The sequence below is a fragment of the Tauraco erythrolophus genome, chromosome W, assembly GCF_009769465.1.
Source record: "Tauraco erythrolophus isolate bTauEry1 chromosome W, bTauEry1.pri, whole genome shotgun sequence".
In the NCBI taxonomy this organism is placed as follows: Eukaryota; Metazoa; Chordata; class Aves; order Musophagiformes; family Musophagidae; genus Tauraco; species Tauraco erythrolophus.
The window spans coordinates 26,982,178-26,995,875 of NC_141497.1; the positions used below are offsets into that span (position 1 = coordinate 26,982,178).

The following is a 13,698-nucleotide window of genomic DNA, read 5'->3' on the forward strand; positions in this document are numbered from 1 at the left end:
TGGGTTGAATAACACTTACTGCTGTCCTGTGTTTCTTATTACACATGGACCAATTTCATAAATTTTGGGTTCTAGCTTAGGTACTGGCATAGGTCGTGTGGTAGACTTATCTCTTTATGATGTGTAACTATCGCAGCGGGCATTGTTGTAACTGGCCCAGCGTTTATTTTAAATTTAAATGAAAGTCCAATAGCACTATTGGCTCAGAGACAAGCCACTTCAGTGGTTTTGCACTAGTGTGAAATTATGCCAACAATCTAATTCTTTAGAAGCACATTATTTGTGGGAGTAATTGAGATAGTAATTTTAGTAATTTGGGATGCCTTTTTATGGGTGGGGCAATTAATAATTTGGCATCCTACTTTGATTTTTTTTTTTTTCTACATTTCCCTGAAGTTGGTGAATTCCCTTTGTATCCTTACTCCATTCTTGTTTTAAATATTCTTGATTTCCATACATAACCACAGTAGATAGATTTAAACCTTCTCGAGCAGAGTATTTCTCCATGGATCCAATATACCTACCAAGGCCACTCAGTATCATTCTGGCTATAAGTGCTTTCCCACCCCTGAATTATAATTATGACTGTGAGAAAAGTAATTTCCCTGGTTGGACTTGCGTGACCTTCCATGGAGATCTATGGACTTTTTACTCTGGTGTGATGAATCCAGGCATTTTGCTCCTTGATCTTGATTGCTGTGTAGGAGGTGAGGAGTACTTGGAATGGTCCTTCCCATTGTGGTTCCAAAGTTCTTCCTGCAAGAGACTTGACATATACAAAATCTCCAGGTTGCATATTATGTACAGGTCCATCTAGACCTCTGCTCCGAGTTCCAAATACATGTTTTTCAATTTCTCTGAGTTGTTTGCTTAATGCCACCATATAGGAAGTCATAATTTCTTCACCAATTTGTGAAGACACCCCCTTTTGTACTCCATAAGGCCACCCATAGATTGGGGCCAAGCCAAATTAGTTTCCTGTCCCAATTTAACAATTTGTTGTTTAATCAAATGATTCATTTTCTCTACTTGGCCACTCAATTGTGGCCGATATGGAGTATGTAATTGCCAATCTATTCCTAGATGGTGACTAATTTGTTGCACTACCTCAGAGATGAAGTGTGGTTCCTCTGTCTGAGGATATTACTGCTGGGACTCCAAACCTGGGTATTATTTCTTGGAGTAATGCTTTGGTTATTTATCGAGCTTTAGCTGTTCTACATGGAAAGGTTTCTGGCCAGCCTGAAAAGGTATCAGTTAGTACAAGCAAATATTGATACCCCCCTTTTCTAGGAAGTTCCGAGAAATCAATTTGCCAATGTTGTCCTGGAGCATTCCCTTTCCCAATTTGGCCTATTTCTGGCTGTGCAATGGTCTTTGGACTAGTCTGGAGGCAGAGATCACATTGCTGAGTTACTTGTCTGACAGCGGTATACAGATTTTGAGCTACTATACTTGTGATAAGATATTTGTATAATGCTTCCACCCCACAATGGCCTTTCTTGTGTTCTTCTCGGGCTAATGGCCAAACCATATAAGAAGGAACTGTAAGTTTTTGTGTGGTGTCATGGCCCACCCATCCTCATTATATGATCCTTCTAGATCTGTAATGAGTTTACGGTCATCTTTTGTATATTCTGGCTTACCTTCTAAAGATATACATCCATTGGGGATTAGTGCCCCTTCTACCTGTATCTCTTTTCTAGCAGCCTGTTTTGCCTCTCTATCCACCAGTTCATTCCCTCTTTCCAATTCTGTGCTCACCTTCTGGTGTGCCGATGTGCATAATTGCCACTTTTTCAGGAAGTTGTACTGCATTAAAAATTTTAAAGTCTCTCTGCATGCTTGATAGCTTTTCCTTCAGCTCTTTCTAGAGCTCGAGTCAGGGTTATGATTTCAGCTTTCTGTGCCAAGGTGTCAGTTGGTAATGGTCCCGATTCTATTACCTTTTCAGAAGTGGTGACGGCGTATCCCAAATGTCGCATTCCACTCATAACTGCTTCCGTCTGTGAACCAGTGTTCTACCCCCTTCATGGGGGCATCTTTGAAGTCAGCGCGGCTGAAGTGTGTTGCCTCAATTGTTTCGAGAAAGTCACGATTCACTCGTTCTCCAGTGTTCCCACTGAGAAATCAAGCTGGGTTAACAATGTTAGTAGTTATAATTTCAACATCATCCTGTTCGGCCATGATACCTCAGGAACCTCTGCGGGAGAGCCAATGTCCCCCTTTTGCTTCAAGGACCGTGGACACTGTGTGGGACACAAAAACAGTCATTTTCTGGCCTAAGGTAAACTTCCGGGCCTCTTGAATATTCAGGATGACTGCTGCCACTGCCCTCAGGCAACTGGGCCATCCTTTTGCGGCAACATCCAGTTGTTTGGAAAAGTACGCCACAGCTCGTCTGCATGGTCCCAGGTCCCATGCCAGTATCCCTAATGCTATTCTCTGAGAAAAATGGTTTACTCACATCAGGAAGTCCCAGTGCTGGCACTGACACCAGGGCCTTTTTCAGCTGGTGGAATGCTCCGTATCCCATTGGAGGTATTTTTGGCTGGATGTTACTAAAGAATACAGTGGTTTAACAAGCAAGCCATAGTTGTATATCCAGAGCCGACACCACCCCATCATTCCTAAGAAAGTTCGTAGCTCTTTCACAGTCTGTGGTTGGGGGGTCTGGCATATGGCTTCTTTCCGGGCTTGACCCAGGAAACGCAGACCAGCACTGATTTCATACCCAAGATATGTAACTTGTTGCAATGTTGTTTGTGCCTTTCTCTGAGAAACCCGGTACCCCTGGAGCCCAAGAAAATTTAGTAAACTTACAGTCCAGATGACACAGGATTCTCTGGTCTTGGTCGCGGTAAGGAGGTCGTCTACATATTGTAATACTTTTCTTTCTTCTTGTGGTGGTTCCCGTGACTCTAGGTCTTTTGCTGGCTGGTTTCTGAAAATCGTAGGGCTGTTCTTAAAACCTTGTGGCAACACCGTGAGCTGGGTCTTTCGACCACTCTTGGGATTTTCCCATTCAAAAGTAAAGATTTTCTGACTGGCTTCATGGAGAGGGAGGCAAAAGAAGGCATCTTTTAAATCTAAAACTGTAAACCAAGTCAAATCAGGAGTCAGAGTGGTTAACAGGGTATATGGATTAGCAACCACAGTGTATTGATCCTCTGCTATTTTGTTTCTATGATTGGACCCTATCTTCTTTTTGGTGGGTATTGTTTAATTCTTACCGCTCTGTGTTCGCTTTTCAAATTTATTACCACTGGCTGGACATTTGTGGCACATCCTGGTACATCAGTTGCCCAAACTCCTGGATACACCCGGTCAGTGATTTCCGTGTCGATTTTTCCTTCTGTGGGAATATTAACTAAAAGCAAGCTCATTATTTGTACATACTGATGATCATTTACCTCCAGAGTAATTTCACCTTTCTTGAATTTTATCGTGGCTCCCAATTGTTCTAATAGATCTCTTCCCAAAAGGGCTTTTGGGGAGTTTGGCATATACAAGAATTTATGAATGCCCACTTGCTTAACCAGTTTATATTTTAAAAATTCAAAAAGTAAGCCTTTTCACTCTGGCCAGTTGCTCCTTTTACTACAATGTAATAATTTCCTAAAGGCATTAAGGCTTGATTTAAAACGGAGTATGTTGCCACCGTATCTAGTAAAAATTCTATTTCCTTTTGTTCCTCCCCTAGCCTCATAGTGATCTTTTGCAAGATCCTCGGCAGTTTTTCTGACTAATTGTTTCTTTGTCTCAGTTAACATTCTAGCAATAATTGCATATCATTCCAATCAGGGTTGCGCTGCTTTATTATGAATCTAAGATTTTGGGTGGTGCTTACTGTATCGCTGCGATATTCCTGAGCAGCTGTCTTCCATTCCCTTAAATCATTATAGGAAAATGGTACCTTAATTCTTATTGTCCCACTATCCGGTCCTACTACTTCCCGGAGGGGTGCCTGCAGAATTGTTGCTGTTGGCTGCTTTGCTGCCGCTGGCCGTTTTTTCTTAGTGCGGGAGGATATCGGGCTGTCTGGAGGAGTAGGGGTCTCGTTTGAGTCCTCATTTTGCTCCTGAGACTGAGGGGGAGGCTTGAAAATATCAGTTAGATCTTTTTCTGTGCCCTGGCGGGTTTTACTTTTTCTAGTACACCTTTGTCCAATGCTGCAGGCTGAGCAGCAGCTTTTTAATTTATTTTTGTTTTCCCTCTTGTTTTCCTTTTCTAATGCAAGGACTATGGGATCCCGTGGAGGCATTAGTCTGCAATCTCTCTGTCATTCAGGGTTATTTCGGAGAACAAAGAGCATATCTGCGTATTTAACTTTATCCCATTTTTCTTCCCTTCTTAGGAACAACACATTAATTGTAAAAGCGTGTCATAGTTTAGTGTTCCACCCTCACTGGGCCATTTAGCTTCATTTTCTAGCTTATAAAGCAGCCACCATTGGTTACAATATTTGATTAGTTTCTTCGTATTCTCCGTGCCTCCTTGTCCCACTATATCTTTCCAGTGTGTTAATATACATCCCAAAGGGGATTTTTCAGAAGGTTTACTTTTTCCTCCCCCCATTTCACTTACTTTCCCTTTACTCCATTTCTCCCTTTTAACTGCACCTTAATATTCTGTCTGATGCTCATGTGAATAATAATAATACAATTTTTAGTTTGTCACTCGCTTTGTCCGTCTCCGGCTGTTTCCCTCGTGGGAGAACTGAACCACGGATTCGGACTCTGCACTCGCCTTGTGCACAACTACACGTCTCACCCACTCACACGTACGCTTTTACGGTATCACACGCTTCACTCATCTCCGGCCGCTCTCCTCGCAGAGAACACGGGACCATGGATCAGAACGGCACACTTGCTCCACAGCCAGGCTGCGTCTCACTTGCTTAAACACTCACTCAGTGATTAATCACAAAATCACACATTTCAGGGCTAGCCTGGCAAACTTATACAAACATTAAAAGGCCTTATTACATGCGCTGATGTTAGACGATATAAACTTTGAATGGTATAAACTTTACGAAATACATGGTACCAGATTTTGCAATAGATAACAGTATATAGAGATTTCAAATCGTCCCCATTGCTTTCTGACACCTCTCACCCTTTTCAGGGTATAGGGCCAGGTGCGGCTGGAACGAAATGGCTTCTCTTGTTACTTACACAAAACACAGAACGACAGGAACAAAAGAACATATAACAGAGCAGATAACAGACAATTACCGATCCAGCTATTACCCCTTCTGCAGCTGCTAATATTCCATAAGCCATATGACTGTGAGGTTGCGCTACTTACCCACCCCTCTGTGTCAGACTCAGTGTTCGGGCGCCCAAGTGAAATGCCAAAACGGCGCCTCGCCATTCAGGGAAGTAGCGACAGCCTCTGAGTTTGCTCGATCTGCTCGCAAGATCGCTAGCGGCCTGCCAGTCCCTGGTTCTTGCTGGCCCAGTCTCCGGATCTGGATTCCAGCTCACCAGTCCCTGGTCTCAGTCTCTGGTTCTTGCTGGCACAGATTCCAGCTCACCAGTCTCTGTTTTCAGTCTCTGGATCTTGCTGGCACAGATTCCAGCTCACCAGTCTCTGATCCTCTAAGGCAGCAAACTCCCCAGGGCCCTCCTTACCGCAGGGCACCCTGCCCTGCCCGGGGACAATGCTGCACGCCGGACGTCTCCGCGCGATTTACCAGCAGCCCCATACGCCGGACGTCTCCGGCCATTCTTACCCAAACATACCGTTTGTCCGCGGCTCAGGAAGTCCTTGTCTGCCTCTGGGTAATCGGCTGAGGAGAGGAGGCTCCTCCGAGGAAAGTTCTCGGGGCGCGCCTAGGGGCGTCCGCTCCGCAGTCGGTTCCACAGTCGAGCAGAGAGTCTCCTGGCTGGCTCGCCAAAACTGAGGTGCGGAAACAGACTCCACAACTTGGAAAGTTGTAAAGTAGGTATGTTTATTGCAGCGCTGGGTGCACGGGGGATCGCTCCACCACAAACGTGCACACCCGCCGTAGCAGTTTTTCTTGTATTTATACAGACATACTCGTCACCCCCTCCCCCAAAAGGGCAGTCTCTCCCTGGAGATCATTTCCATAGCCCCCGCCTCAGGATCCGCCTCAGGCTCCTCCTTGACACGCCTCCTGGTGGTCGTGGGCAGGGGTCTTTGGGATGAAGGCCGTAGGTCTTCCTCGCTGTGTGTTTTCACTTCTTCCCTAAAACTCTAAAACTCTTGTTTTGGCTGGGCCTGTAGAGCCAAACCGTTTCCCTGGCCTTGAGTGGACATCTGGTTGTCTCCTACTTGTTATTGCTTGAAGACAAATGTTAGTTCTCGTTAGTCCTTATCTCTCCTCTTTGTCTGTTTTTCTCCCTATGGGTCATGAGTTACAACCTTGCCATCATTTATTTTGTCTCTCTTACAGGCCTTCTTTTTGGGTAGTTAGTGTTTCAAAGCAGGGATTAGTATTTGATAACTTCTAGCAATTCACAGAGCTATTTCACAGAGCTATGTATTTCCCAGAGTCTTATGCCTATTCTTATCCCTATCCATAGAAATAATAGCTAATATAGTCTTATGTAGTCTTATGCCTACTCCTATACCTATCCCCGTATCAGGTCCATCCATCAAATCCATGTCTCTCCAGTTTAGAGACAAGGATGTCATGTGGGGCAGTGTCAAATGCTTCGCACAATTCCAGGTAGATGACGTCAGTTGCTCTTCCCTTATCCACCAACGCTGTAACCCCATCATAGAAGGCCACCAATTTTGTCAGGCACAATTTGCCCTTAGTGAAGCCACGTTGGCTGTCACAAATCAGCTCCTTTTTTTCCATGTGCTTTAGCATAGTTTCCAGGAGGAATTTTCCAGGAGGATCTTCTCCATGATCTTGCCGGGCACAGAGGTGAGACTGACTGGCCTGTAGTTCCCTGGGTCTTTTTTTTCCCTTTTTAAAAATGGGGGCTATGTTTCCCCTTTTCCAGTTGGTGGGAACTTCACCAGACTGCCATGACTTCTCAAATAGGATAGATAATGGTTTAGCAACTTCATCTACCAGTTCCCTCAGGACCCGTGGATACATCTCATCAGGTCCCATGGACTTGTCCACCTTCAGATTCTTTAGATGGTCTTGAATCTGGTCTTCTCCTACAGTGGGTGGTTCTTCATTCTCCCAGTCCCTGCCTTTGCCTTTTGTGACTTGGGCTGTGCAGCTGGAGCTCTTGCCAGTGAAGACTGAGGCAAAGAAGTCATTGAGTACCTCAGCCTTCTCCATGTCAGTTGTAGCCAGGTCTCCTATTTCACTCATTGTAGGTTGGTAGAGTTTCTTTCACTTTCCTTTGTTGTCCTATGTGCCTGAAGAATCCCTTGTTATTTTTTACATCCCTAGCCAAGTTCATCTCCTGCTGTGCCTTGGCTTTCCTGATCCCCTCCCTGCACTCCTGGGCCATATACCTATAATCTTCCCAGGATATGCATTCCTGCCCCCACTGCCTATGTAATTTGGTTTTGTGTTTTAGTTTGGCTAAGAGGCCTTGACTTAGCCAAGCTGGCCTCCTGCCTCCCCTGCCCGACTTCTTGCACATCGGGATTGCGAGCTCTTGCGCCGTAAGAAAAATGTATTTTAAATATCTTCTGGCTCTCTTTTGCTACTTTACCTTTGAGGTCTGAGGTTTAGGGTCCTGACTCTACTTTTTACCCATCCTGTACCCCTCAAGATTGAGAATTCTACCAGGGCATGATCCAAGAGATTGTGACAATTTCTGTCAATAGCGTATCTACCCCGTTACAGCTGGATTTGTTTGCAATGTTCCAAGATGTACCTGGTACTCTGCAGGATCAGATCACTGTCTGCAGGGAGTTTTATTAATGTATGGTTCTCCCTTTTGGGTTCTTGGTTATTGTGCAGACGCAAGGGGCTTTTACACGTTCGGAGAACTCTCTCTCTTGGAAATTTCTCTTTGTTTAAATGATTGATTAATTAATTCAAGTATAGAAGTAAAATATTGTACAACTGGAATTGGGGTATAATTCACTGAAAGATTGTTTCCTTTGTAGATTGATGAGCACAGGATATGTGTTTGTGTACGAAAACGACCACTCAATAAAAAAGGTATGGCCATTTAAGATTTTGCAGGACTTTTTCTCTGAAAAGCTGCTTCTGATAGTAATATTATTTGTATTAAAGAGATCTAGAAATACTGATCAAAGGTGCAACTCTGTTATACTAGACAATATGTGTGAGGGATCCAGAAAATTCATAGACTTATCATAACCTGGATAAAGACGAGGAGAAAAGTAGTTTAACTGTCACCATTTTATGGACTGGGAGCTGAGGCACAGAGAGACTAATTTTTTCCCAAGGTCATCTAGGATGTGTTTAGTTGATCTGGCAATTAATTCTACTGTAATTTCTTCAGTATTCTTACATTGTGTTAGGAACACCATTCTTTTAAACTATCCTTTAAGTGGTCTCCTGTTCAGTGAGCTACCAATGAAAACTTTTCTACGTTTTTTTAATACATGCATATTTATACTTTCAAGTGGTCTTGAATCAGACATCAAGGGAACAATTCACGTGCCTGAATGTTGATGTCCTCTGACATGTAAGGTGCCCAAGGGTGTCCAAGACATCCTCACAGGTCTAGCAAGTTACAGATAAACTGGAGACTTGTATTTCCTGGAGTTGCTGCTCAGGGCTGGGCAGGATACCCTAGGACATATGAAATGGCACTAAATAACTATTTTTAGGTACTGGAATCACTCTCTAATGACTTCTTTTTATGTACAATTAGTATTACAACTTTTTTCTTGCTGCCTGCTGATCAGACTGGAGTCTGTATTCAAAAAAAAACCCAAACATTTAGGTTTTCAACTCCAGTTAAATCCCAATCTTTCTATGAAGTTCTTCACTTTCAGTGGGAAATTAAGAACCGCAAATGCTTCTGGATTGCAGCCTGTCTGAATCCAGCACTAAAGTAAGCTGACTTTAATTTTGAAAGATGTTTCTTTCCTTCTCTTTTTGTTATATTTTGTTTAGCTAAAGGACTCAAAGAACATCACTCTGACTCTGAAACGACATGGAATGCATTTATTATTTTTCTACTGTCAGAACTACACATTGAGGACTATCTGGAGCATATTCAGAGGAAAATGGGAGAATTGTATAGGAAAGGGAAAACATATGTTGATGTCAGTATATAGTTAGTTTTCTTTTGTCTTATTTTTTCCCTCCATGTTGCAGCTTCCCCTACCCTTTCTTTTCTTTATTTTGACTTTTACTGTTTTCTTATTCTCTATATTTTTTCTTTTATTGATCTGAAAGAAATGCATAATCTCAAAAATTGATTGATTGAAATTATTTTGCACAACCTATGTAATAAGGGCATTCAATATACAAGTCTGGTATCAGTTCAATTTCTGTTTTAGCATTGGAGGTTATCTTCAGTAAAATATGAATTATAAACGTGATACATTTGAGGGGAATGTTGCCTTCTACCTGCACTGAAGGTGGACAAAGTGAAATTACAGTAAATGACAGCAAGTTACTATGAATCATGAGTTGGTATTCAGAAGTGGTATTTGATTCTGTGCAAGTAGCATATCTTGGGTATTAGTGGTCTGGAGCTATTAAAAAAAAAAAGTTCTGAGGTGCTGGTAGGAAGATGAGTAAAAATGAGGTTGGCACTAAAGTTATTTTGCATTTTTAAGAAGAAGCTATAATAAAAAGGTATTAATGAAATAATCTATGCTGGGGAGAAGCCATAGAGATAATCTAGTACCCACATAATACAGTCTTCTGAGAACATGCACTTAATTTTTGAAAGTTCATAGGAAACAATATTTCTCATGCCATGCTTTAAAATTGAAAAGTATAAAGGAATCAAAGATATTAGTATGTAATCCCCAGAAGAGAAAAAATATAGGTTTTCCTTTATTATTGCAATAACAATACATAAAAAATATTATCTTTCCCCTTTCATGTTCTGTATTTTGAAATTCTCTAAGAATTTAATAGAAATCAAGTGTACAAATCAATTTCTCTCAGTCTCACAAACACAGAAATATCACCAAAGTCTTTAGGTGTTCTCAGCATCAATCGTTCTGTGGATTGACTTCGCAGGAAGTAGGTCTTCAGATTCATATTTTAAGATTTTTATTTTTGTGACATATTTTTAATTCATAGAATCATAGAACGGTTTGGGGTGGAAGAGGACCTCAAAGATCATCTAGTTCCAACCCCCTGCCATGAGCAGGGACACCTTCCATTAGAACAGGTTGCCCAAAGCCTCATCCAGCCTGGCCTTGAACAATTCCAGGGATGGGGCATCCACAACTTCTCTGGGCAACCTGTTCCAGTGCCTCACCACCCTCAGAGTGAAAAATTTCTTCCTTATATCCAATCGAAATCTGCCCTCTTTCAGTTTAAATCCATTACCCCTTGTCCTATCACTACATGCCCTTGTAAAAAGGCCCTCTCCAGCTTTCCTGTAAGCCCCCTTTAAGTACTGGAAGGCTGCAATAAGATCTCCCTGGAGCCTTCTCTTCTCCAGGCTGAACAGCCCCAACTCTCTCAGCCTGTCTTCATAGGAGAGGTGCTCCAGCCCTTAGATCATCTTCATGGCCCTCCTCTGGACCTGCTCCAACAGCTCCATGTCCTTCTTGTGTTGGGGACTCCAGAGCTGAACGCAGCACTACAGGTGGGGTCTCTCGAGAGTAGAGGGGCAGAATCACTTCCCTCGACCTGCTGGCCACGCTGCTTTGGATGAATTGAGAATTCAATTAATCAATTCATCTCAATTCATCTCAATTCATCTCAATTCATCAATTGAGAATTATTTAATTCATCTCAATTAATTGAGAAATTATGTAATTATGCAGTGGATTTCAGTGACACTATTTCAAATTTTTGTCAGCAAGGAACACAGGTTGTCATAATAGCTGGGAGCAGATAAATGTCTTATTCCAAACACTCATTTAAGAAAAAACAGCTTTTGACTGCTTTAGCTGAATAGCTTTTGGTGCAAATTGACCTTTTTATATATATCTTTTCAACACTATTCCTTATTTCTTCTCTGTGATTACTGCACAATAATTGGATTTTATTTTATTGCAGTGCATTTGAAAAATTGATTATATAGTGATTTGAATGCATATTCCTGTTGGTGTGTAATGTCATGCAATGGTAACCATTGTACTGTTTGAACAGTATGTTAACTGATGAAAAGATTTCTATCTGATTGTATAAAGCCACGTCAAATTCTTGAACTGCATACCTTAAGAAATTTTACATAGAAATGCAAGTTGGACACATTAGTGATCCTGACTGTACACAGAAAGGATCTTTATTTTTGTGCATATCATGGAATGCTGGGTTCTCTGTTTTGCTGAGTCATATCTCACACAACAATTAGCAATAAATTGTAATGTTGTGTAGTAATTATAACCTGGGAACTCACTAGATGGCTTTTGTTCATTCCCAGTGATAGGACGCATCCTTGGCATTTTCAGCTTTTTCTGCTTACAAGATAAATTTTAGATTTAGGATTTTACTTTAGAGAAATTCTATATTAAAGATGTATACTTAAGATTCCAGGAGGAATATACAAATGAAAATGTCTGTATAGAATGAAAACATTTTTTTTTCTTATTGAAAGCTGTGAACATATGACTGTAACTTTAGAGATTTAGGGAAACTAAAAAGACAAAATTTTTAAATGAAGCTATAATGATAATGCTATAATTAATGATCTTAGTTTTTTTAATCAACTTTATACAACCTCTCTTTACTTTCTATCACTTGGTAGGATAGGATGACTAGACTTTGAAAATGAAATCTCTTACTTAGCATATTACTATCTAGGTATCAGAAGCCCAAGTCCATTGCAGTGTTGTTACTTGGAGGAGCTGTGTTATCTGAGATGTTATAAGAGTGTAAACAATGAAAAAATGCAAAAAATAGCAGTGTTGCTACTTAAATATGTATATTTCATTTATTTTATAGAAACTTTAATGAAAGACCTTGATGTAATAACAATTCCTAGTAAAGATGTTGTGATGGTACATGAACCAAAACAAAAGGTGGATTTAAAAAGGTACCTAGAAAACCAAACTTTTCGTTTTGATTATGCCTTTGATGACACGGCTCCTAATGAAATGGTTTACAGGTATGTGTACGTGCTTTTTTTTTTTGTGAATCTTTTTTCTCATGTATCTTCCATGTCAATAACTGTGGACTTAACTTGGTCATGGACTTTACTTCTATTCTCTGTTATCAGATATGTATATTGCTACCTCCATTCTTTTGCCTGTTTACTTTTGGTTAAGCTCTGTTTATCCTGAATTTTTCATCTGCAATATCATCTCCGCTTCTGTTGACCCCAGTCCTGCTCTTAGTCCTCCTCCAAGCCCTGCCTTTCCAGGCTCTAGCATGTATTGCCTCCTCAGGAAGCAAACAAATCAGGAGAGAGTGGGGAAAGAATACAGAGAGAGAGAGAGAGGTTACATTTGCTCTGTTGCTGAGAGCTATTTTGGCTGTTGGAAGCAATCTAGCTGATGTAACATAGAGGTACATAGAGCTAATTTGCTCAAAATGCTGAATCTTTCTGGTTTAAAAAAAAAACAGCAACAAAGACGCACACCACACCCTCCCCCCCTCCCCCTCCATCCCCAAGGTATTTGGATGTCCCGGTTTCAGCTGGGACAGAGTTAGTTCTGTTTAGCAGCCAGAAGAGCTCTGTGTTTTGGTTTTAGTCTGAGACTTGCTCTGAGAAGAACGCTGACAGCGCACTGATGTTTGTAGTTGGCACTGAGGCCTCAAGGACTTTTCAGCTGCCATGTTCTTGCCAGTGTGCAGGAGCACAACATGCTGGAGGAGAGCAGAGCTGGGACAAAGGGTCCACAACTCCCCTTATGATTTGAACTTAGACTTAGGATTGAGAGTCAAACTGGCCAATGGAGTATTCCATATCATGCAACGTCATGCCCAGTATAAAAATGAGGGACAGCCAGAAAGAAGGGCCTTTGCTCTTCCGGGGCTCTCACTCTCAGACTCTCGGAGTGCTCTCTCTGTCTCACTCTCTATTTTCGGGCCTCTCGCTTGTCTGGGATTGCGGTGTCAGGACTTATCTGTTTCGGGATCATTAGTCCGGGACGGGACAGGCCTTGGTCAAGGGGTGGTGAGCAATTATATTCATATAGTAGTAGTAGTAATATTAAATTGTTCTTATCTCAACCCACGGGTCTCTTTCCCTTTTCCCCTTTAATTCTCTTCCCCATACCTGGGAGGTGGGGGAGGGTGAGCGAATGGCTGTGTGGAGTTTAGTTGGTGGTGTGGCCTAAACCACAACATTGGATCTCCATTTTCTCCTTTATTCTTCTGTTTCACTTCCACAGTTGGAACAGAATAATGCACACAGCACTTTTAAAAGCTTGTTTTGAAGTAGCTGTTAACCTTGTACACGTCACTAAATGGATTAGAAACAGTAGCAGGCAAGGTTAGACATCATGACAGGTCATAATCTTGGTACATATTCTAAATATTGTGAAGATTTTTGTGAGAAATATTGATATTAGAAAGGAATTTGATGAAGATAATTTTCCTTATGCTTAGAAAGTGCTTCCCATAGCCTTAAGGAGTAGTGACTGTTAAAGGAGAGGCCCTTGCCCGAGCATCCACACACCATTCAAGGAGTCACACTCACA

The 13,698-nt window shown here is 41.7% G+C and overlaps 1 protein-coding gene across 3 annotated transcripts in view; it reads left to right on the forward strand.

The window, feature by feature from the left end:
• The window catches only part of LOC147526280 (kinesin-like protein KIF2A), a 102,371-nt gene that overhangs the window by 13,053 nt on the left and 75,620 nt on the right, over positions 1-13,698 (forward strand). For all 3 annotated transcript variants that reach the window (XM_086630246.1, XM_086630247.1, XM_086630248.1), the window contains exons 7-8: positions 8,053-8,107; positions 11,999-12,161. In XM_086630246.1, the coding sequence (XP_086486372.1) occupies positions 8,053-8,107; positions 11,999-12,161 (218 nt within the window). The remainder of the gene's footprint in view (positions 1-8,052; positions 8,108-11,998; positions 12,162-13,698) is intronic.